The sequence below is a fragment of the Silurus aristotelis genome (genome assembly GCF_946808225.1).
Source record: "Silurus aristotelis genome assembly, chromosome: 8".
NCBI classification, from domain to species: domain Eukaryota; kingdom Metazoa; phylum Chordata; class Actinopteri; order Siluriformes; family Siluridae; genus Silurus; species Silurus aristotelis.
In genome coordinates, this window is record NC_139581.1 from 10,959,370 (window position 1) to 10,985,145 (window position 25,776).

Genomic DNA, 25,776 nt, shown 5'->3' on the forward strand with positions numbered 1-25,776 from the left:
CCCACCGTAAGATCACTGGAATAATAATGACCCCCAAAGCCAACATTACTTAGTATAAGTGAAACTACATCTTCTTTTGTCCTGCTCTAATGGACCCTGGTTTGTTTATTCGTTGTTTGGTTTTTTTTAAGTCGCACTGCAAGCAAAGCGCAGATGAGATTTAGAGACTGAACGAGAAGCTCTGACGAACCCACAAAAGCAAGAGACAAACAACTAGTTAAGGAGTGGCAACAGCTCTGTCTGTAAATAAATAAACATACTTCTATTTTTTTTTTTTAACACCAAAATGCAAATATAAGAGGGTGCGTACATATTCCTCAGTTATATATGTCCTAAGTGGCTAAAGGTTGTTTTGAGAGAAGACTGTGGCTTAAGAGTATATGGCACATCTCGAAACCATGATTAAAACAAACACACGGATCATGCTATCACAACAACAGGTGATGCAAAGTTCACCAGACAAGCATGGTGGAAAACGATACATTTAAAAAGCTTAACACTATTAAATAGAATCGATGACGATCTCCACATTTATTTTTCAGTCACACCATTTACGTAAGTCAACCCATATTCAGTTCTTCAGTCCATGTACTTTATACATCAGTGCAAAGTTTTTAGCCAGTACACACAACAGCCCATTACAATAAAGACAAACCTGTCAAATCTGCTGGCCAACAAGAATATTCAGCTCAGTATCCATCAAACTTCAGTGAAACATAATCTGAAGATGTTTAAGTACACATTATGATGTATAATACAGGATCTGTGTATAAACATCCTGTTGTGCTACCTTTCAATTGTTAGACTGGAACAGAGCAGCAGAATTAGAGTTAAAGCATGACTTTACCACAAAGGGCACATGCAATTGTTCTCTAATTGAATGCAGCATTTTGACCCTTTATAACAATTAACACATTTAATTCGGTTATTTTATTCTTTTTTTTAGGAGAAATGTTCACCACACCCTACACGTGTCATTTCATTTTTGACTTAGAGCACGACTGTCTTTAAAATGTGGCGGATATAAAGACGTCTGCTCCGAAATGGCTCATGCAGTTATGCTTGGTCCGTTCACGCCTGCTGGGACTACGCTGCAATTTCTCTCAACAAATTAGACTTTAGCTCGATTTCAGTTGGTGTTTGCGAAATTTGAAATTCTGAATTTTCACTGAAGTAAACTTCTGATCATTTATTTTCTAAAAACAGAGTGATCTTAGTAGGACAAGCAATGTAAAAGAGAGACAGAATGGAAAACATCTTTCACTTTGCAGTCATCATTTGCACAAACTCTGAAAGAAACAGAAAAATGCAACATTAGAAGCGAGCAGTTAAAAATGTCAAGATATGATACAAAAAATTATTTTACAATCATACAAATTATATACAATATTTTATAATCTGAGGGTTAAATTTATTTTTAAATAAATAAATAAAACAGCAGACAATCATGACCCCAACCCCACCCAAAATGTACAATGTAGCATTATTGATTAAGCTAAATGTTTAAGCAACATATACATTTCACACGGCTTTTTATGTAAATGAATGCTTTGCAAAATCACAGTGGAGTCATGAAGAGCCGAAACCTAAGGCCATGCAAGATACTAATGGCGCTTGTGGTTTGGGAGTGTTTATTGAAGTATTAGTGAAAAGCAGTATTGAATAGTGTTTGTGAATAGTAGTGTGTGAGGGCATCATGGAACCACATGAACCACAAATGGCAATGTGATATGTGATCTGCACCTTGCCAAACCTTTCTCAACCGTGGCCCACCACTACCAGGTACAGACATCACTTCCCTCAATTCACACTGCTTCCGAGCTTGTAAGGTAGACAACAGTGATCATTTCTTACTTATAGGACACCACTAGGACACAAAAAACTAAGCAACTCCAGTCCAGGTTTCTTTTTCTGAGAATGTTTGTGTGTGTGTTTGTGCTATAAACTGACTCCCCACCCCTCCAAAAAAGCCTGTGGTTCCCAACATTAACTCTAGCTTTTAAAACATGGGTTGGATGAATCTGATCTACAGCATAACAACATTATGAAATCTCAGATCTAGATTAAATGTTCTGGTGCTTTTTTCCAAGTCCACCATGTGAAAACAAGATTTCTATTGCAAATTATGTCATAAGCCACTACATGTCTGCCTCAGCATGCGTGCACATGTACAAAAGAAGCTATTTAGGTAATTCTCGTCACGCCTATGATATGAAGCGAGTCTGCTGCTGAACCACTGTGTGAAATGTGAAATTACACGTGCTGAAATGACAGATGGTGTGATGTTATTCATAGCCAAACAAAGGCTGCTGTTAAATATTCTGAAATGCAAAAAAAAAAAAATCTTCCTGCGTGAGACATTGAATCTACGTGCAAATGACAGCCTGCTTACCTTCATAATTCACCTGCCCATCGCCATCAATGTCAGCCTCTCTAATCATTTCATCCACTTCCTCGTCTGTCAGCTTCTCGCCAAGGTTGGTCATGACGTGGCGTAGTTCAGCTGCACTGATGTATCCATTTCCATCCTGAAAAGCATCATTTTAGAGAACAGAAAGCAGAGAAGAAATTATTTGTTTTGTAAAAAAAAAAAGGTGAAGACGTTTTAACCCGATTAACCAAACTCTTTTGAAATATCATCAGGAACTTATTTGAAGAAACTGTGTATGGTTGACACACAATGTAAATTTTACACTGATAGACAGACTTGATATAAATAATAAGGCTTTTATAGGTTAGTGAGGTAAATCAGGCCATGACGTGCACTCACTTTGTCAAAGACTCTAAAGGCTTCTCGGATCTCCTCTTCACTGTCTGTATCCTTCATCTTCCTGGCCATCATGGTCAGAAACTCTGGAAAGTCTATTGTTCCATTTCCTGGAGGAAATAACCATGCGTTATTGTCAGCACCAATGCAAATCTAGGTAAGTGATTAGAAATTCTTATATAAAACTGACAGACACCAAAGCCCTAAAACTCTTTGGCAACAAAGTGTTGTACTGCAGGCTCACCATCAGCATCGACCTCATTGATCATGTCCTGCAGCTCAGCCTCTGTGGGGTTCTGACCTAGTGAACGCATCACAGTTCCCAACTCTTTGGTGGTGATAGTGCCATCGCCATCTTTGTCGAAGAGGGAAAACGCCTCCTTGAACTCTGGGGGTGGGGAGTAGATATAGTTTTTAGTCCCAATACCACAAACACATTTTCTTTATGATAACATGGCTCCAAAGTTCCTAAAAGATGGTGTTCGGACGGATGGACAGACAGACAGATAAATAGAATTATGAAGGGCAAGAATTGGTTTCTACAAAAGGCATACATCTTAGAATTTTCTAATTTTATACAAGGCCTAGTTACATCAAGCAAAATGTGACTTAATTTAGAATCCTGACTAAATCATGCTTGATTTAAATCATCAACCATAAAACCTGTGCAACATACTGTATGAAATAATGAATTTCTTTTCCTTACAATAGTCTTTCCAACAACCCATTTTTGTATATAGTGTTTAGGGGACTGCTGTTAATAGTGGATACAGCAAAACATTTCACATGTTTATAAGCCAAGTAAAAAATATATAGGTGATAACAGTATTTTTAGGAATTGAGAGCAAAACATTTAATACAAAAGTGTTTTTTTTTTTTTTTTGTTGTTGTTTTTTTTAATGAACACCAAAATTAAAATATTCTTTACCAGAATTATTATAGTCCCATATTATTTGAGAAAGGATATGTTAAAAATGGGAAAAAAAATTATTTTAACATTTATTTCATGCATTTATTTTGTATATAGTACAGTATACTATATTATTTAGAGGATACTGTGTTTGATGTTCCTGTGAGTATTTAGGGAGAACACAGATGTTAGTCTTGCCAAGCCACAAACACTGAAAATCTACTTACCTGCAATCTGTTCCTCAGTCAGCTGATCCGCCTGTAGCAATGACAAAATGATAATGCAGTGTCATTATCAGAACCTGGTTGTGCCGAACTCCCGCACACGTACAACTTAGAGTGTAGTGAAGGACATAAATTCTCTTCAGCCTGAAATAGCCACTCGGGGTATAATTAGAGAGTGCCACTAAAAGGGTCACCTATGTAGCACACACAAAATTATAGCACTTCTCTATGACAGTTCATTAATCAGATGCTAAAATTGGGTGTCTTCGCTCTGAGCTTTACTTAGTTACACACTTCAAAGCAGCATAGTAAATTTTTCTCCTAATCTAGACGCTACTGTCACTTTGTGGTGTTCCAAAAATGTGACGTGTTTTTGTTGGTGTGATCTACAGAAGGGCAAACAAAGGGAAACTGTTGTGTTGTAAAAAATAAAAATAAAAATAACTGATACTGTAGCTACACACTCCTAAAGAAAGACAAAAAAAAAAAAAAAAAGTCAATGTCTACAGAACACAGCAAGCACTTCTAAACAATGCAGCCTGCAAAACGTGGATGTTCAGACTAAAGGGTACAGCAGGTAAACAGGAAATAACATCTTTGCAACTGTTTATCTTTTGTCTTAGACAAGACAAATGTTGATCAAAGACTTCAAACAGCATATTTAATAATTGAAGTCCTGCAGGTTTCAGATTCCAACATAATGTGTGTGTAGGTCTGCAGATGTAGGCTGGGAACTTCAATGCTCCCCTGCAGCATGGAATGATCAACAGGCTCACAATTAGCTTTGGACCGGTTCGTTTTGCATCCAGCTGAACTTGGCTAGCCACTAAGTAAACCCTAGCACACCAATCTCAAATGCCATAAACAGCATCGTATCAGATGATGGCGCTCTGGTGTTTATTCTGTATGTAATGATCTGACCAACATGTGTAGCATCCACATTAGGAAGATCAACGCAATGGAAAAATACTTCAATAGTCTTCATGTATGCACATATACAGCCTGCAGCTTATCCAGAAGGGTAATATCACACCGAAAACTGAATTTGATCAACTTGATGCAAGTTGTTGCAGGTTGGCACGTGTGCGTTTACTCCGTTAAACGACACAGCACGCCTTTTGCATGTTGAACCAATATGTGACATACGCCTTGATGCCAAAGTATCTACACCTGACCATCACACTCATTAACATAGATTTGGTCCCCAGTTGCTGTTAAAACACCTCCATTTTCCAGGAAATGTTTTCACTACATTTTTGAGCATCTCTGTATGCAGATTTTTTTATTCAGTCACATGAGCAAGCGCTAAGAGAATAAGTGTGCTTTTTAGTTCATCCCAAAGGTGTTCAGGTCAGAGCTCTGTGAAGGACATTCAGGTTCTTCCACTACAACTTTATCAAACCAAGTCTTTTAGAGCTTGCTTTGTGCACCCAGTAAAGGATACTCTTAACTGCTACAGCAGCAGAAGACCCACACATGCATGGTGTGTGTCCAAAAAAAATGTGTTTTCAGTTGAAACTGGAAATCAGGGTGTGTTTTAACAACCAGCAGGTCTGACATACATCACACTCCCACTAAAGGTTAACATACTTGCCTGTAATATAGTAAGTGAACTAAATATGGAGAACACTTGAGAGTTTAGCGAGAAATCTGGGCATGCTTTCTCACTGCTGCCTTCACCCAAAAGGGATGAAATCCTAGACAACAAGATGCCATGTGTTTTTTGACTTGTACTCTACAATGAGCCTGACTGATTGAACAGTAGATGCAATGCAGCCTTAATGACATGGATGCCCTGATAGTGTAAACTGTTCATACAGAACTGCATTCTTGACCAGTTCGCATCAATTTGGGCTAAACACATAAATAACCTCCAACTTTCACCAACGTTTAAAATACATATAGTCCATATGGAAAATACAATAAAACTCCTAATATAACTTATTGGTGGGTCAGACACATTTTAAAAAGCAATCAATTGAACAGACATAAGACTAGCACAGAATGACTCAGCAATCTGATCTGATCTGTTTCCCCCTGGAAGTGATGGAAATGAAAAAAGAGAAAAACTACCTCCAAAAACACATTTTATTTTCTAGACTGGTGTTCGGAAACACCTATTTTGATCTCGGGAGCGTGCTTTAAAAACAAATTGATGCTGAGGCTCTCTCTCTCAATGGACACCACTATGGCCAGGTTTGATGGGACTGACCCAGGAGGCCTTTAGATAGCCAACATCTTGTAGGAGGAGAACATACAAAGTCTCCTTAGCTCCATTTTGAACTCATGCAGTGGCTGTGCCCTAAAAGGAGCTGCTGAGTTTCTGTCACTGCTGCAGATCCAGTGTCAGGGTGCTGCAGATGATTTGGTTCAATGCAGAGGGAAGGAGGAGGAGGAGGAGGAAGAGGAGGAGGTGGAGGAGGGGTGTTTGGAAGATATGCCTGCTAGCAATGCACAATTATTTTGTGCAGTTTTAGAGACCTATGGATGAGTGTTGTGCAAAATGCTTCATACAAAAAACCCTAAGATTTACGATCATTAACTGGGACTCCAATGTCCTCTGAGAGACACCACAGACCTGTGAATGTCTTATTGATCAAATGCGTGCAGTGAAATTAGCCAGCCAACGGTAGCCTTGTGGAAGAAGCTAGCACGCTAAACTAATATATATATATATATATATAAACCTGGTGGACAATTCAGTGCGTATGTTGTGGTCAGGTTTGTGATTGATCTGCTAACCTGAGCAAGTTATTTTCGGACCACCTGTTATTAACCCGCCCACTCATCTTCTCCTAAAGGCAATGCGCTTACAGCACGTAAAATTAGCCAGCTAACCTTAACGTTAGTCAGCTGTTCTAACTCAATAACCAGAAGCACTGCAGGGGGACAGAGCGAGCAGCAGTATGTCATCTACTGCATCTACTTACCTAGACGGCTAGTTAAGCTAGTTAGTCACTCATATCTCGCTCAAAAAGATGTCGCTTATGTACCGAGTCCACAGCAGACATATTCATAGTCTGTTTTTGTGGATAACCAGTTCATCCCATGAACGCAGTAAAATAATAATAATTATAATAACAAACACGCTAGGGTTAGGATTTGTGCACATTGTCCCTGTCCTTTAGCTTTCGTCGAGCCTGAATGATTGCAGGACCTTCATCAGAGACCGAGACACAGAGAGGTTGCAGAGACGCAGCATGTCGCACGCACTTACCATTGTGTTTCACAAATGAGCTGAAGCAAATCCGCAGGAAAGCGAGCCCCGGCTTTTGTCAGGCCGAAATATGAGCCGTTATCCGGTCAGGTTTAATGAAAGCTCTCGGTAAGCGCACACAGCTCGAAATCCTGGACCGGAAACTGCGCTGAAGCCACCACTCCGCCGTCGCACCGCAAACAGGGGGAGAAGAGGAGGTGGTGGTGATCCGCCCTCTGTCACACCGTATCCCTCCGCCGAATGACGTAATTCATTAGCGCAAGACAGGTCTGAAGTCAACGACAACAAAAACAACAATAATAATACCAATGATAATAATAGTAATAATATTAAATCGTAGTAGTATTTGCATAATTTCAGAGAAAAAAACAAGAGGACTAAACAACTTACGGTCATCCATTCATTTATCCGTTTATTCAACATTCATTCATTTGTTCCTTCATCGATCCTTTTATTCACACATTCATCCCTTCATTTGTTCATACATACATCCGTTGAATGTTCGTTCATTAATTCATTAATTTCAATAATTGAACACTTCTGGTCATTTTTATTTATCACCAAAATACAACTCTAAAGACAACAACAACAAAAACAACAACAATGATAATAATAATATTATTATTATTATTGTTGTTATTATAACAACAACAACAACAATAATAATAATAATAATAACAATAAAAATAAAATATAATAATAATAATATGCAAATATCACTGACTACTATGAGATTATTACTGTTATTATTATTAGTAGTAGTATTAAATGATGATAATAATAATAACAATAATTATAATAATAATAATAATAATGTCATAGTGGTCAGTAGTATTTGCATAATTTTAGAAAATAAAAAGAGGACTAAACCACATTTATTTATTCATTCATTCATTCATTCATTCATTCATTCTGGTCAGGTTTGCAGAGCTTACAAAAGCTCATAGCACTGATAAAAGCAAGGAACTGCAGTGACATCAAAGACCATACCACTAACAATTATTTATAAAACATAATAAACAGATAGAAGCCGAAATAAGAAGAATAAACAGATAAATCAATTTTGACATTCAACAATTATAAAATTTTATATGGACACACGTTTTATAGATTAGATTGTGGAAAAAAAAGATGGCATTTCATTCTCAAAAATCGATTTCTAATCCTAATTGTGTTATTTGATATATGTTTTATTTAGCATATTGGGCATTATGGCAGAGGAAAATGAGAGTGTGTGAAAATTATTAAACTAAAGATTTATGACCAAATACTTTACATTTATTACTGACTTTCTAGCTCCACTGCTGGCTGGAAAAAGGGCTATAATAGTTCTCTTAAGTCGAAACTTTGAGCTCTGATTATTTTGCCATATGCTTCATAGAACTGTTCAGTGCTTGTTCTCACAGTTGAATGTCCTCTAAATAGAGATGTAGCTTGTCTCTTGCAAATAGTTATTTAACATGGCTATGCCACCCATCACCTCAGGTAGACTATTGTTTTGACAAAGTGGACAGCCACTGGTCACATGAAGTGTATTTTCTACCACATTATCCTTTGACACCTTGTGTTTACAGATAAAACATTTTTCTGTGTTGTGCATTTCACTTTGGCACACAGTCTGTAAAGCAGAACCAGAACATCTGCATTTTCCTGTACTGATCTTTACCATATGGCAGCTCCAGCATTGGCTGAAACAGCTGGCAGTGTTTGAAAGCTGAGTACAAGATTCTTCAACTTTAGGACATATGAACCAAGAGCAGCAGATCTGAACAGGCCGGGTTTTTTTCAAACTAGTCTCTGAACAGCAACACAAACATAGCACCTTGCCCAAGATCCAATTCAACATTTCTTTCATCATGATAGCAATGAGGTTAAAGAGAGTATAGGCACAGCCAACACCAAGAAAAATTGCAAGGACGTTAACAACCTGGTAAAAATAGCTTGCTTCTTCGGGCACTTCTTGTCCGCTTACCATGTCCCCGAAACCCATAGTGCTGAAGGTCACAAAGCAGAAGTACATAGACTCCAGGTAGCCCCAATCTTCCACAGCAGAATAGAGTCCTGATGCTGTACATGCTACCAGAAAACAAACTGCCAGCATAATAAGTGTTATGTGGTAAACAGAAGGCTTCCAATCCTCTTGCCCACTTGTTGTGCCACCTGGCTGTGTGGTGAGATTAGAAGCAGCAGCTCCTTGACTGCTGTTTGACATTTTTTGCTCATGGCATCTACTTAACACATATGTTATAAGAGTGATGACACGTTCAATAAAAAGGTTAAACAAGAGAATGGCTGCTGAACATCCTATCAGCCCAAAGAAAATGAGGAAAATCTTTCCGTTTGTGGTGGTTGGTGCTGCCAGTCCATATCCTGGAAAATATAAATATATATCAGTATTCAATGCAAATAAATTATATTTTGATTAAACATTTAAAATTTTATGAAATACTAAGCATAAGAAGCATTACAGCACAAACACTAACTATAATGTCTATAAATCCTTTTCAAGAGTATCAGTATTTTGAACCAGAATAATCACCCCTGTCAAGATTCCAGTCCATTGCAAGGTGGAACATTTACATCTGGGAAGATTCTTACAGCCTACCCACCTGGGAGAACCTAAAGCAACTCCATGCAAGCAACATCAGGATTTAACCCAGTACCCTGGAGTTGTGACATGACTTTACCTATTGCACCACTATGTCACACTCACCCCATATCACACTCACAAAAATCACACAAAAATGACAGTTCTTTTAGTTTGTCGCTCTGGGTAAATTTAATGATTGTATGTAAATCTTGTTTCTCTATATATATATATACCTACAGCACATGACCCTTTTTTTTAAACAAGAAAACTAACTGACCTCTTTCACAACCTTAGAAACAAAATTAAAGACAGGTATGGAGCTGGAAGACAAAGACAAGCTGGAACTAGGTGCAGGAAACCACTAAAATGGTGTGACCAAAAGATCTCAAAGATAAATAATATAATACAATGTCTGTTAAAAGTTTGGAGATAAAGTCTGAGACACATGCATGTTCAAGAACATTTGGCACATTTAACAAATGGCATGGCAAAGTATTTCCGCTGAGTTTTTGGAGAACAAAATAATTGTCTGAATGCCTAGAGCCTGTAAAATGTTATTCATGCTATGGGAAGATTTCTTTCAATGAAAATAAAGTTTAACATACGTATATGTATATATTTTATATAAATTCTACATATCATTCAGTTACCTATTTTATTGCATATTAACAAATGTATGCATGCGATTCAAGATGAATTTATCTAAATGTATGTAAGATGTACTATCACTTACCGATAGTGGAAATAACTGTTGCCACAAAGCACAAAGCTCCATGAAAGTCCCAAAACATTCTTTGACCTTGCATCCAAACCCCAGCATTATTGGCCTCCTCATAGTCCTTCAGCAGATCATGTAGGTCTTCTGGACTCACGCTGTGCTCCTGTGCAAATTCAGCTAATTTCTCATCCCATATCTTGTAAGCTTCAAGCTCCAATGGTCTCTCCAAGGCAGAGAAGACTGCAGCCCCAAAGAACATGTACAGGACTAGGAGTAATCCCAGTAGCACAATGCGGGCAATATCTATATTAACCCAAGGCCACCTGCAACAACAGGGACTGCTGTCGCTGGTGGACTGAGGTATACACACAATCATCACACAGTTATAGATCAATTCAAATCAAAAGAAAATGATATTTCCTGCACTGCCCTCAGTTCTGTCCCCTAGCAGTGGGTCTGCATTGGTTTTAACTTGTGTCAGAAATATGGTGTTAATAAAAGAAAGTCAAAAAGCTCAGATGCAGCTCTGTAAAGCAGCTGCTTCTTACAGGTACAGAAAGGTTGCAACAGTGCTTATGTACATAAATGACGTTTATTAGTATTACAAGCCCATAATTAAGCCCAGCTCTCCTTAGTTTATGAGGATTTTACAGTTATATTGCAGGTAACCATATTATGTTGAGGTTTGTCCAATCAAGTCCAGTACACAAGTCATGTAAAAATGTTCCTTTGCTCCATTTTAACACTGCTTTGGTTAGAGACTCTCTTAGATATTGCAAAAATCTCAAATCCATTCTCATTTATTATGCTTATATGCCTAAGAAAATGTGAAAAAAAATATGTACTGTGTATATAAATGGCAGTAGCGATGTTTTTTCGCTTTAGAATTTTCTATTACTCAAACATGCTCATATTCCTAATAACACTTATTAAAGAACACACAATAGCCTAGTAGTATATTGATTTAAATAAAAACATATTCACTTATTTTAGTCTATTATGGCAGCTAATGCTAAGACTCAGGCTCAGGAAATACGGTTAATCAGTCATTAACACAGTCTATGATGGTTTCTATTTCACAAATACTTCTTGTTACCGGTTTAGCTTTTCTGTATATTTCTTTTTTCTTTCTTTTTCAGAATCTGACTGGCAGTCTTCACCCTTCCAGATACTCTTATAGATACTTCCATCTTTGCTTTTCATTCTCTGATCACCAACACTCCAGTAAACCCCTGCTTTCCTGTGAGGACACTTTTTGTGCTTGAAGAAGGCCAGTGGACTTGAAACAGCATATATTGTTGGACCAACTTCTTTCTCACATTAGAACTCATTAGTTATATTATCTTGAAACAGCAACTCCCAGGATGTAGGAGAGCACCAGGGAATGGACTGTTAAATTATGTTTTACACTTTTGTTTTACCTGACCATTTTTTTTTTTTTACAAATCTATCGCCAATGGCTTGATTATTATAGATTAATTTGTAGGCTCTACATTTATAGGCACCAACATATAAATCTGTTTTATAACCTTTTGTACAATGTCTATTGTTAAAAGCTCTATACAAATAAAAATTTGTGAATACATATAAGTCTAATCGTCTGTTTAATAGCACTCAATGCAGTCCTTTAGCTTTGCATAACTGTAACAGGAAGTTTTCCAACGACTTCACTGAACTACATTAACCATGATGCATCAGCTATTGAATGAAGTGAGACCGCGACAATATAGTAGCATTTCGAGGAAGCTGTATGTCATTTGATTTTTAGGATTTTTTTAGATCAAATGTAAAGACCATAAAAACCTTTATTTATGAACTGTACGCTTCGAAACGCTGAAGATTATTAGAGATCAAAATGCCGTCTTTAAGGTAACTTACTTTACGGAAGTAAACAAATTCTGCACTTCTGCAAAAGTGATTTGCTCAATGGTGCCGCGGTCTTTTTTGTTGTGTATTTATATTTTTAATTGAATTTCAGTGTCATAATAATTGAGCATCTGCAACCCTCGGTTTTATTTGAGAGACTTCTGCTTATCAAGAATAGTGACTTTCTTTCTGTTTTGCCACGTATACTGCAGATTTGATTTGCTACTCTACGTGTATAACATCGATTTTTAATTAATAATAATAATAATAATAATAATAATAATAATAATAATAATAGTAATAATAATAATAATAATAAAGCTTTTGTGGCTTGCCTCTCTAACATTATGCATTTCAGACCAGTGGTTGATTATATGGAGAAAGTGTGAAACAGTCCCCTGTTTTTTTGCACAATCACAGTCTCCATAATGCATTTATGACGATTTACAAAAGATATTACTACATAAAATTCGAAATACAACCTATACAACTTGCATATTAGTCTCTCTAATTCCATGAAAATGTCAAAACACTGCCAGGTCAGCTGTCAATCTGTCTTAATCCATCTGATAAAACATTGACCATCTACTTTACCAAACTAAACTGATTCATTATTATTATTATTATTATTATTATTATTATTATTATTATTATTATTATTATTATTATTCCAACTGCTTATAAATTAATGTGAATTCTGAAACTTTTCTAGAATCTTTACTTTTCTGCTTGTAACCGGTTGTCAAATATGATCTTCCAGTTCGAGTAGTTCAATGTGTGTTTTGGTAACAGATATCAGGTTAAACAAAAGCTGGCTGTACACTGGATGAATTTCCTTGCAATTTTGCTGGTATGGACAGAAATATCAAATCATAAAAGAACTGAACTCAAGAATTTGTTTGAGAGAAGAGCTTGATGGTCTCAGAAACCGTAACGACATGTTCACTGCTGATTAAGTGCTACTGCAACTGAAGACAGCTGACTACAGACTTGCTGGAAAATATTAGGAATGCTTGATTAAAATCTCAGATGATTAGTAGATCTTGGGATTTTATTTATGATAGAGTAGACTTTACATTTGGCAGCATTTGGCAGATGCCCTTATCCAGAGCCACTTACAATTTTCTCAGTTAAGGGCCTTGCTTAAGGGCCCAGCAGTGTCGGCTTGGTGTTGTTGGGATTTGAACCCATGACATAACGATCAGAAGTCCAATGTCTTATCCACGGAGCTACCACCTTTTATGATTCATTATAAAATCAGTTTAACAGTTGTGTCATCACACTTACCCAAGACACGAGTCCAGACAACCGTGGAGATAAAGTACAGCTCCTACCGTATGACAGATTACATCATGGTAAAAAAAAATAAGTAGAGACACTGAACTGAGGAGGAGCTTCATCTCTGCTTAATAAGAGCAGTGTGCACTTTTTTTTTTTTTTACTTTGCTCCCAACTTTAAAGCCGACCAATTACTCGAATTGCTGCACTACTTCACGCCCCAACGATCAGACCAATCCCAGAGCAAGACTGGAGTCCAGAGTAAATGATTAAGCTCCAGAGCTGTAGTTATCGTTAAATAGATCTCATGTTGAACTTTAGGCCTGCACCAATATTGGATAGCATTTCGGTGCAGGTGGTGTACAGCGGGGAAAAGGTAAGGGTGTATAGGAAATACTACACTAATGGTTGTTTTTGTTCTGCTATAGCTAAGGCATTATAACAGCATATGACTGTCCCCTGAGTTAGACAGGACACTTCCAGGTTGACCATTAACCTCTGTATTGATTACAACTTTTCCTCCTTATCCTTCCAGTTCTGTGCTGCTCATTGGAACCTGATGCAAAGTTCATCTCCCTGTGTTCAAGCTAAACACTAACGTTTGTGTAGGGGTGGAAACAGTCCAGAAAGCTAATTTGTCATTGTTGCTGGAGCACTATGGCAAATTCTGGAGCGAAGTATGGATATGGCTACTACAGGACCACAATTTTCCTTGCCATGTTTGTGGGCTATACACTGTATTTCTTCAACAGAAAGACCTTCTCCTTCGTAATGCCCTCTGTAATGCAAGAGATCAAGATGGATAAAGATGACTTGGGTAGGAGCACATAATTTAATTCAAATATTTATTTAAACACCGTTCTTGTATGCATCAGAGTTCTCAATTTGAGTAGATCCGCAATCGTGTAAAGTAGGGGGTGACTTCCCATTGTAACAATCAATCCTTAACCTTTGGTTTTGTTGTAGTTGTGCATGGTCCATGTTTAGAGTTTCTAATTATGTTAAAACTAACTTCGAGATCAGTTAAGCCAACCTTAAATGAGAGATAACATCATTTTCTCATATCCTGACCCACACTTTTCAGAGACACAATCGGAAATATAATGACTCTCCACACCAGCATAAAGAATTATTGTTTTATGTTTGCATGTTGCAGGTCTTATCACCAGCAGCCAGTCTCTCGCCTATGCTATCAGCAAGTTCATAAGTGGGGTGCTTTCTGATCAGATAAGTGCACGATGGCTTTTTTCCATTGGCCTCTTCATGGTGGGTGGCATTAACGTGCTGTTCTCGCAGTCCTCCACTGTGGCTATGTTCGCCGGGCTCTGGTTCCTGAATGGGCTTGGCCAGGGCTTTGGGTGGCCACCATGTGGCAAAGTGCTCCGTAAGGTAAGGAAACAAATAGATTAGGTCACTGATAAATAGCCGAAACAATTCCATAGCTGCTTCAAGATATTCTCAGGCTTTACTTAGATAAAGTATGATTATTGTATACACTCAACTGACATTTTTTTGGCATGATTTATTTTGTGAAGTACTATAGGTAGGAGAACCAGTAGAATTGTTGGCCCCTTGACAGGTTGAACAAATGGGCTTGCTGCCTTATAGAATATTTTTTTTTTTCATCACGTGTGTCCATCACATATAGTGGGTTTCCGAACCTTTTTTTGACTCTCTCATGACCCTTCAAATATCACACATCATTGTGACAGCAGTTTATTTATTTGTGTGTATTTGCAGTTACTGTCTATAGTCCATCTATTATTATGCACAAGAATGTAGGTAAATACTTATACATTATTTTAAATGATCAGATAATGTGTTCTAAACATATACTTATACAGAAATAATTAGAGGGTGCACAGTTGCAATAGATAGTTCTCTTACCTACTCAGTCACATTTGAAATTCCTGCTGAAAAGGTCAGGAGTGCTTCCGGCATGCATTTAAGGAACTGTAGAAGTTCAGGGATTTGATCAATTGGAATTTGATTTATATTTTGTGAATGGAGCATGACAATTTCCTGCAGACTTGGATTACAGTGGGCATAGTGGTAGATTTTACATGCTAAATAAATAAATAAATAAAAACAGACAGACAGACAGACAGACAGACAGACAGACAGACAGACAGACAGACAGACATAAACATTCCAGTCTGGACCATGTCCCCTTCAGGATTAAATTCAAATACAGATATGGATGTGTGAAGCACTGTATGGATACAGGTAGTAGCATTGCATTACACTACTACTATGTACAGCTTGTCAGTCACCACTCTACTCTATCCATTAATGGAACATGTCCAAAACTGCACATATATTATTTATGTGGTGGTCCATTTTTAGCACAGCAGAGACACTGACATGGTAGTATGTGGGGTGTCTATAGCAACAAATAAGTAACTGTCAGTAACAGTACACTGTACATACAAAATGCATAGTGGGTGAAAAGTGATTACCAATGTTTTGAAAGCTTTTCTTGTTTACTGTACCAAAAGCCACAGAGCTACTAATATCCATTTCTAATTATGACTTCAGGAATTACTGAAAAAAACCCTGTTTTTATGTCTTCAGTGGTTTGAGCCATCTCAGTTTGGGACATGGTGGGCTGTGCTGTCCTGCAGTATGAATCTAGCTGGTGGACTAGGCCCGATCATTGCCACACTTTTGGCAGAGAGCTATAGCTGGAGGACTACTTTATCCATCTCTGGTCTGATCTGTGCGGTCGTGTCAATCTTCTGCCTGCTGGTGATTCACAACGAGCCTAAAGATGTTGGCTTGCCCAATATAGAAGCTAGTCCAAAGAAAGGCAAAGCAGGTTTGAGCATGTTTGTTTATTTAACACACATAATTTTGAAACGGTGTTACTGCGTTTTGCTTGCTATAAGCAGTTTTCCAGTTTTGCTGGCATAGTGTATTTCTAAACACAGAAATCAGTACACATAAATGAGTTAACAAAACATGGCTACTTCCTGATACTTGATCTCTTCTAAAGAGGACTTTGTAAGAAATAATATAAAGTTGAAGATTTTATAGGCTATGTATTTTCTGAAATGTCTGAAATTGCATGATTGAGTTATGGACTATGTACCTGTGCATCCTACATGTGAGGTAAACATGGCCCACAGTGGAATCAGTGTAACAGATCAGTCAGGCCATTTGAGGTCACATTTAAATGTGTTTACTCACAAAAGACTAATCATAGCAGATCTTTGTTCTACTCACCGTTTAGGAATTTTTTTTTAATCCTTGACCAACTTACTGTCAAAATGAGAACTGTTTCAGAGAATAATGGTAATCACATGCAGAAGTTGTTCTGTAAGTAATTAAGTAATTATTTCTTAATGCTATGACCATTGCAAACACTGTAATACTTTAACTTTTATCGCATTTGGCAGAATGGTAATACCACATCTGTAACAAGCATTTGGTTACCAGAAACAACAATTCTGATGTTTCTCAGAAACATTGAAAGAACACCAAAAAAACCAAAACGATTTACTTGAAACTCTGTCATAAGTCTAAAGGAATCTATTGGGACAGTCTTTAAACATTTAATACTTTAAATATTTTTTTCTGCTTTTCTGTAAACTACGTCCCTAATGAGAGAACTAATTTGTTGCTTTGTGATTACCTGGATTTGGTGAGTATTTATCAACCATACTGAAGCACTAATTTGAACTGTGTTTACTGTGTTTATATGAGTCAGTTTTGACAATTTGATATAGTTTCAAAGGACAAGCATTAAAAAAGTAATGTAGTGAATTTTATTTTCTTTGTAACGGTTGTATTACTATTACAATTACTAACACAGATTATGAATGAGTTTTGAGTAAATAGGGTTTTTTTTGTTCCACAGGAGAAAGAAATGTGGTAAAATAATGTTACACTGCACAAATCTTACTGAAGCAGTGAATGAAGAATAGGTTGAAAAGCAGAATTAAGTGTATATAAACTAAACTATCATATATTTTCACAGGCTCCAGCAGGGATGAGAGCACCTTTAAGGAGTTCCTTCTGTCACCATATCTGTGGTTATTGTCATTTGGGTACCTGGTAGTGTTTGGGGTCAAGACTGCTTGCACAGACTGGGGGCAGCTCTTCCTCATCCAGGACAAGGGCCAATCAGCATTGATGGGTACTGTGGATTGATTTTATTGTGACAGTTCTTTACAGAAATACTTCAGTAATTGGACAGTAAGGTTTCAGAGCTAAATGTGACATGAGTCTGACTTTTTCCACAGGCAGTTCTTACATGAGTGCCTTGGAGATTGGGGGTCTGGTGGGCAGTTTAGCTGCTGGATATCTGTCAGACAGGGCTGTTGCACGAGTAAGCTTGAACTATCAGGCTTTAAAAAATTATCATGGGAAATTATTTTGAATATATACATGTGTCATTTTTTAACTTTTTATCCCCAGCAAGGTCTGTCTGGCTACGGTAACCCACGACATGGTCTCCTGCTATCAATGATGGCAGGAATGTACGTCTCCATGTATTTATTCCGAACAACTGTCATTCAGGAAAGCTCGAATGTAATTTTTTTTTTAAAGATTTTTCATTCATTTAAAAGTTTATTTTATAATATTGCACTTCTCAGCAGGTTTGATATGCAAAATAGGAAAAATCATGGCTGCCTAAAAGCACTTCTCTCATACCTTATGCAGTTTGCAACAAGAAGCTATTTTATATTTATGCATCATAAAACACCTCATTAATATTTTACTGTTTTAAACTTCCACACCACACAGGTTTGGATTCTCTCCCTGGGTGCTGTTTTTGGCTTCTCTTCTTATGGTCCAATCGCTCTGTTTGGAGTTATTGCTAATGAGAGTGCGCCTTCCAACTACTGCGGAACATCACACGCTATTGTAGCCTTGATGGCAAATGGTAAGGCCTTGCAATGAAATCACTTACATTTCATCAGAAAAAAAATATATTCTATTAAACAGAATACCAGGCTTAATGCAGATTTTGCAAGAAACATTAAAAAAATGTGTCCGGTGCATTTCTTGCCAGTTGGAGGTTTTCTGTCTGGGTTGCCATTTAGCACTATTGCGAAACACCACAGCTGGGATACAGCATTCTGGGTAGCAGAGGTCACCTGCGCTGTCACGACCGTTAGCTTTTTCCTTCTCCGTAACATCCAAACTAAGATGGGACGTGCGCAGAAGAAGATGGATTAATCAACAGTGTTACTGGAGCTACTCAGCAACAAAGTGGTGTATCCTACACTTGTGATTTACAAATAAATCTGAACATTGCCCATATGTTCACTGTAAAATTAATAGACAGGATTTTAAAGAAATTTAATAAAGTGTATAAACTTGTTTGAGTTAGGATTGTAAACATCAAAAACTGTATCCACCTGAGGATGTGAAAATGCTCTACATATCTCTATAATGGTTATGGATAGGTTTTGAGAGACTATGAAGAATATTTTAAGGGTGCTATGCTTTGGGGAAACTGGTTCTTATTTGAGGCACCAAAAAGGAACAAATTTGTTTAATGTCAAAGTTAATTCACACACAATTTACTTCCAAGCTACAAATTGTAAACTTACAATGGGGGGAAAAACACTTACTTGATTGTATTTTGTGGTGTATAATTTGTCGTAACTCCACCAATATGCAATTCATCCTCTTTTACACTATATTTCTTGAAAATAAATTATTTTTTACAATTTAAAAAAATCTGCATTTTTATAAGAAACAAACATCACCATGTGTTAGTTTTTTTTTTTTAAATAAAGTATTATTAACTAATGCCAAATTAAAACCATTATCAACAGCTGAAATTGAGGCAACTCAACATGGTTCTACCTCTTTATTGTTACTTTTACTTTTGTATGTGCTGTTATGGAAATAAGGTTTTTCAATAATACAATGAAAACATTTATATGCAATAAATATGTTACAAACATCAGATTTTGGGGTTTGAGTGCTAATCTTTAAGTGAAACCTTTATTTATGCAGACATGGTGAACTTAGAACAGGTTTGGACAAAGTACAGTGTGGCGCTAGAAACACAAGACTGTACATAGTTTCTGCCCATCAAACAACATTTCCTAGTCCAGCTCTGGTTTATCCACCATTTTGGTGTCATTGTCGATTAGTCCGTAGTTTAATCCACATTATATACAGTTGGGTGCTGAGCCTATACAGTTACATCACACGTGGCAGGTCTGCTCAGGAACCTGTCCCAAATGTTCCAGCTTTCTCTGCTACTTCCAGAGCACTCTTTAGATTTTGGTCAAAAAGTTCACATCTGCAATAAAATGGATATTCATTAATATTGTTTTTTTGTTAATTTTTGATTATTGCATCAAAGAGTAAACTACATACAGTGTATAAAACCATAATACCGACCTTATGGGCATCTCCAAAGAGTAGAAAGGATTCTTTAGGGCAAAGTCTGAATAGATTTCATAGATCTTTCTCAGGAGTGCATCAACACCAGACTGGCGAGGATCTGCTAGTACGATGAACTTGATCCCTGTGAAAGATGGAGGTTGATAACTATTTTTGCTCACTGTCCTATCCATAATGTCATTATTCATCTACCCTGTGCATCTGAGAAAATAAATCTGTACTGAGTAAAGAAGTGGATAAGTTTCATAATAGTAGTAGTTCAACAATTGTATCAGTAGCTGGAAGTTTTTAAATACCCATGTCTCAGTACTGGGCTGGGAAAGAGTCCATTACACAAACATACACATATACCATACTTTCTATTGTTAAAATTAACACAATAAAGGGCTGGAGGATGATTTTTAAACACGAACAAGTGTGTAACATTCATAAGGGGACCATACAATGGAGGACAGTCTAAACCTCTAATAAATCTCCAATAAACACAGAGGTTAAGAAGCCCATTAACGCTGCTTTATCTTATCCTGTTACATCTGTATGTCACACACACCTCTATGTCTCTTCTAGGTCAGCTCTGCTACTTTATTCAAAAAGATTCAGCAGACAAATATCATTGGTCAGTAGTGGGTCCCTTTACATTAATCAGTAGGGTCAAAGAGTCTGTGAAGAATGGTTCAGAGCAACTGTTGTAATTTTAGACTTATAAAGTAACCGTATGTATATGGCATGCTTTCTGAATAAAATAGTCTTGAGTGAGTGTAGGAGTGAGGTGGGTGTTCTGCACCAGAGTATATAAATGTTTTAATCCCACAGAGCTGCTGAATACTTGAATCTGCTTGGTCTGAATGTAGGAAATGATGTATGACTTTTTCAACAGCATCAGCTTTGACATCGTTCAAATCACAGGTTTAGATTTATTGTGCTCGTTCTAATACATTATAACTTCTGTAGCAACAGGCCATCCACAGGCATGTGCTCTATAAAATCTATTTATAATACACTAAATGACAAATCTTTGATTTAACAGGGAAATAATGTATAGTGATTAATATGGTGTATAAGGAGAAGGAGTCTTTGTTTACTTTAAAGGCTGGTAAGGGCTTTAATGGCTGTTTATAGCTTCTATTATTTATGTGAATTATATTTTATTTGTATAGCGATTTTAACAAAGTACATTGTCTCTAAGTAGCTTTACAGAAATAAACAAATTATGAACATACATTTCTAAATGTATTGATTAGTCCCTAAAAGATCCTTAATGAGCAAGTCAGGGGGAGTGTGGCAAGGAAAATTAATGGTATTAATGAAGAAACCTTGAACCGGATTCAAAAGGGAATCCATTCGAGAATAATATAAGGAACATTACCATTTTGCTTTGTAGACTTTTCACAATGTAACTATAATTGGTTAAATAGTGTTTTATTATTTAATAAAAAGGAATCAGAGGCATGGGACAAATGAATCACTACTGGTGGCGCTGTTAATGGAAAATGAGTAAATATAGGGTAATAATGGCCCTCCAATTCATTTTTGGTCCCATCAAAACACCCAGGTCATTGACAATTTTCCCATTATATGTGTTTTATTCCTTACTGATTATATCAAGCATTTCCAAGCACTTCAACACAAATGGGGGGGGGGGTGTTAGGGTTAAACACCACTACCACCAAACATTTTTATATACTGGGGACATCATGTTTACCTGTGAGTGTCTGGAAGCAGTGTAGTTTAAACACATCTGTCTCCAGCATTTCGATCCCTGAGCTGCCGACCTCAGGAGACAGTTGTGATCCGATGGCAAAAAGCCTAGAAAGGAGGGTCAGGTTCAGTGTAATGTGCTGGGAAAATGAAAGCTTTTGCAACTACTTACAAAGCTTGTAGTGTCTCAAGAACATCTTGGATAATAAATCAAACGTGCTTACGAGTGAAACATTGAAGCCAGCATGAGTTTCTCATTGGAGGTCAGTCGTGCTCGGCCAAACCGGATGGACACTGGATAGTTTGATGGATCCTTCAGATATTCCACTATTTCCTTTCCTTCTGCTGTGTACTTGCCATTTACATCCACTCCGTTTATCGAAAGCACAGCGTGACCAACTGCAGAAGCAACAAGAGATACATTTACAGTTAAATGAATGGAGAACATCCAGATGCACTCCGTATATTATATCATTCATCTGTCATAAACACATGCATTTCCAGCTTGGCTAGTTAGCAGCTTAGCAGCTTAGCATCTCCGCACCGCCCACCTCGGATTCCGTCCCGCTGGCCGAAAGAAACCAACACCTTCTCGTCATGAATCTTGAGCACTATATCGAGTGGAAAGCTAAACGTTTTCTCTACTTCTGTCCGAGGGACATAATTGTCATATTGGTAAATAAGTCCACCGGCCTTGTTGACTACATAAACACTGAATATCGCCATCTTGCGATTCAGATAGAACAGCTGATGCGGAAACGTATTACGTCACCCAGCACGTGACCACGGCGCAAGAACCGCGACAAAATAAGAATCAACGGACGAGCTATAATAATAATAATAATAATAATAATAATAATAATAATAATAATAATAATAATAATAGTGGTAGTAGTAGTAGTAGTATTCAATTTATTATTTAATTTTAGTAATAATAATAATAATAATAATAATAATAATAATAATAATAATAATAATAGTAGTAATAGTAGTAGTATTTTATTTATTATTTAATTCTAATAATAATAATATTAGTAGTAGTATTTTATTTATTATTTAATTTTAGTAATAATAATAATATTAGTAGTAGTAGTAGTAGTTGTAGTAGCAGTAGTAGTATTCACAAACTTGCATACATGCAATAAATACTTTTAAAAATTGAGGGTAATAAATGTAATTTACAACAAGTACTGTGCCAAAACAATGTTTTTAACGAGTTCTGTGCAAACCCAAGTGTTACGGTGCGTAGTGTACAGTGTGTAGTGCAGCCCCTCACCTCACCTACATCAGTACCACCCTGTGTCTGAATGAGCACACATTTCTATATGTACACTCCAAAATCTAGTGAAACATCTTCCCAGTAGAGTGGAGGGAATTAGAAGAGCACACACCATATTTATGACCAGGTGTTCACAAACCTTTGCCAATATAGTGTATGTGTGTATATCAGTGTATAAGAATGACAGGCCACCAAGGCCTTCTCTTCTCTAAACACTATTAAAATCACTGACATGATTTAATATATATTTGTCCATGAATATGCAATAAATTATTCTCAATAGTCTATTTTCTTAATTTCATACCGTTTCCCTCAGGTGCGTAACCAAGTGTAAGTTTAGGTTAGAGTTTCTATCCAATCAGATTTCAGCTGCCACACCCTATGTTACCGGGGTCAAATAAATCTGCTGTAAGTCCTTCACAGTCAGCACTGTGGGCTCTAGTAGTGTAGAATCCATGTTGCTTAATGCTGTTGCTTTAACCAATCAGATAGTTAGCTGGAGTCAGTGAGGCTATCTAGCAGGCATCCAAAAATGTGGACATTTTACACATCTTTTTTGATGGATAGTCAGGGAGCACACTGTTTATACAGAATATATATTATACAGCCATATTCATGAATGTACTGGTTACTGTATATTCTTAATTATAACCAGCGGGGAACATTGCACACATTGCATAACAGGTTACTGTCTTTATTGGGTTTCTTTAGGGGTTTTCAAATCTCCTCTGCCTGTTCGCATGTGAAAGAATTGCAAAAATAATTTGCTTCTATGTGTGAATGTGGGTGTGAATGATTCCTTGTGACAGACTGACATCACAACTGAGAATTCTCCTCTTATCTCTAGATCTGTTTGCAGAGTGCAATGTGTCTGATTAAAGCATGGCAGATTCCGCATTAGAACATTGGCATATTTCTGTTTTAAACATACAGTGACTGTCACAAGACACATGCTCCCTTTGTTTATGCAACAAACTAGATCATTCATTTGTATAAAGTTTTACTCTGATCAACAAATATTTAAATGTACAGATGATATACTTTATTTTTCATTTGAAAATCCTCCCTTAGCATTAATAACAACTTTACACATTCACTTTGGTTTAGTAGCTTTCACCTGGAATAAGTCTCTAATCTTTCCTGATCCAAAACAACTGAAAACCAATAAGCTTCCACCTCTATGTTTAACTGTGGGTTTGAGGCAGTCTGCTGAAATCATCTCTCCAGTTCTCTGTCTTACATAAGGTCTTCTGTTAGAGCAAAAAATGCCTAATTTAGACTTATCTGTCCATAGAACTTTCATCCAGTCTTTCACTATCCAACTCTTTTGTGGTTTTGCCTTTTATTTAGTTTTTGCGCATAAACAAAAGGAACCTGCATGTGCCAAAAAAGCAATAAAAGATTAGGTGTTTCCAAAATGTTGACAGGCACTGTATAATATCCTTCTAATTAATAATAAATTTAACAACAAATTCCTTAAATCTATTAATATTTAGTGATAAAAGAAAATTATCACAAACATTTTAAAAATCAGTACCAGTAAATACTATATCTATACAGCAGGAATGGTGAATCTCATATCTTTGAACATGAATGTAAAATGAGTTCTATATATTTTAAGTTATCAATCATAATTTTTTAAATGTATCTATTGTGCATGGTTAAATTCATGTAAATAATATACTATTAGCTGCCAAGATATGTGAAATTAAATATGCAATTGAAAATATAAACAATTAAAAAAAACATTTGTTTAATTTGATATCCCTGTACTACTTTAAAATCTACACAAAAATGTAATAAATAAAACTATTTTAAAGTAGTTGAATAAAAATTAAAATTTCAATATTTTATAATATAATTACAAGAATATTACAATATTGAGGTCAACACAGTCCTTTTTTTGCCGGTAACGATAAGCTCTACAAACTGATTTTGCTGATTTGCATTTTGCACTTACACTGCATATGTTATGTTTGCTTATTATCAACGTTTGCGTATTTAATCAAGCATGAACATACTTTAAGTTATTCAACAGGAGAGCATGTTTCGTTAGCTGAGTTTAGTCAGGTAGATTAGATTGCTTGACTACAATGATACTTAAATATTTATTCGATTATTATCACTAAAGAGTGTTTTCACATTAAATCTGTGAAGCATTCACAGGCCTATATAACAATTAGAAGAAATCTACTGAAATATTCTGAAAGGTTTATCCCAGCAGCCATACATACCACTTTGATAAATGTTTATATCGAGTTATTGCTCGGAGTCAATTTTGTTATGACCTAATTAGAGCATGATCAAAAATGACTTTGTATTTTACAGAATTTTTGCAATGCCCAAATCACTTGATAATAGCAAAAATGCTGTGACCTGGGTGGGGATAAAAGTGTCATCTTCATTACCAAAAATGTTATAGGTTTATGTCAAACATGAGAGCCCAGTAAAACTGTCATAGGAAAGTGTCAGTGTTTTAAAGAATTGCACTCAGTTAGTAATTATTTTTTAAATGTAATTAATTTATAACTTAATAATGGAATTATTCAATAATAATGCAATTTTATAAATATTAACAAAACAAAGGTGACACACTTTAAGGTAATATTAGATTTTAAAATACACATGCCCTAATATGTCAATTAATAACATCTAACACTAATTTACACAGGTTTTTATGATTCCATTTTTGAGACTTAAACAATGCTGAAAAGTAGAGAATATTTGTTGTAAAAGGACCTCATTAAGATTTCAGAGTGTATTGGTTGTCTTTAGCTGCAGGCTGCAGGTGACTGTTGAATGTCAAAATGCCGTAAACATTGTCTTTATGACTTACAGAGACAAACAAAAAAAATAACAC

General features: G+C 36.4%; 4 protein-coding genes across 5 annotated transcripts; 1 reads left to right on the forward strand and 3 right to left on the reverse strand.

Moving 5' to 3' along the window:
• Nucleotides 1-928: 928 nt before the first annotated feature.
• calm3a (calmodulin 3a (phosphorylase kinase, delta)) lies at nucleotides 929-7,353 on the reverse strand. Its single transcript, XM_083549153.1, has 6 exons — nucleotides 7,119-7,353; nucleotides 3,905-3,935; nucleotides 3,012-3,155; nucleotides 2,771-2,877; nucleotides 2,393-2,528; nucleotides 929-1,289 (listed from the first exon to the last, which is right to left on the reverse strand). Exons 1-6 carry the CDS (start codon nucleotides 7,119-7,121, stop codon nucleotides 1,261-1,263), a joined length of 450 nt encoding a protein of 149 aa, XP_083405279.1. The 5' UTR covers nucleotides 7,122-7,353; the 3' UTR covers nucleotides 929-1,260.
• Nucleotides 7,354-8,444: 1,091 nt separating this feature from the next.
• Nucleotides 8,445-10,908, reverse strand: LOC310729819 (potassium channel subfamily K member 13). The gene is made up of 2 exons (XM_083548334.1): nucleotides 10,442-10,908; nucleotides 8,445-9,488 (listed from the first exon to the last, which is right to left on the reverse strand). The coding sequence occupies exons 1-2, from the start codon at nucleotides 10,800-10,802 to the stop codon at nucleotides 8,536-8,538; spliced, it is 1,314 nt and encodes a 437-aa protein (XP_083404460.1). The 5' UTR covers nucleotides 10,803-10,908; the 3' UTR covers nucleotides 8,445-8,535.
• Nucleotides 10,909-12,112: 1,204 nt separating this feature from the next.
• On the forward strand, nucleotides 12,113-19,493 carry slc37a4a (solute carrier family 37 member 4a). Of its 2 annotated transcripts, none has more exons than XM_083548335.1 (9): nucleotides 12,113-12,295; nucleotides 14,106-14,387; nucleotides 14,727-14,959; nucleotides 16,145-16,388; nucleotides 17,550-17,708; nucleotides 17,815-17,900; nucleotides 17,990-18,103; nucleotides 18,320-18,458; nucleotides 18,588-19,493. In XM_083548335.1, exons 2-9 carry the CDS (start codon nucleotides 14,228-14,230, stop codon nucleotides 18,752-18,754), a joined length of 1,302 nt encoding a protein of 433 aa, XP_083404461.1. In that variant the 5' UTR covers nucleotides 12,113-12,295; nucleotides 14,106-14,227; the 3' UTR covers nucleotides 18,755-19,493. The 2 variants fall into 2 exon arrangements, with proteins under 2 accessions (XP_083404461.1, XP_083404462.1); XM_083548336.1 differs by lacking the exon at nucleotides 12,113-12,295 and adding an exon at nucleotides 13,848-13,946.
• Nucleotides 19,382-22,417, reverse strand: trappc4 (trafficking protein particle complex subunit 4). The gene is made up of 5 exons (XM_083548337.1): nucleotides 22,189-22,417; nucleotides 21,862-22,036; nucleotides 21,642-21,745; nucleotides 19,937-20,063; nucleotides 19,382-19,835 (listed from the first exon to the last, which is right to left on the reverse strand). Exons 1-5 carry the CDS (start codon nucleotides 22,361-22,363, stop codon nucleotides 19,757-19,759), a joined length of 660 nt encoding a protein of 219 aa, XP_083404463.1. The 5' UTR covers nucleotides 22,364-22,417; the 3' UTR covers nucleotides 19,382-19,756.
• Nucleotides 22,418-25,776: the final 3,359 nt, after the last annotated feature.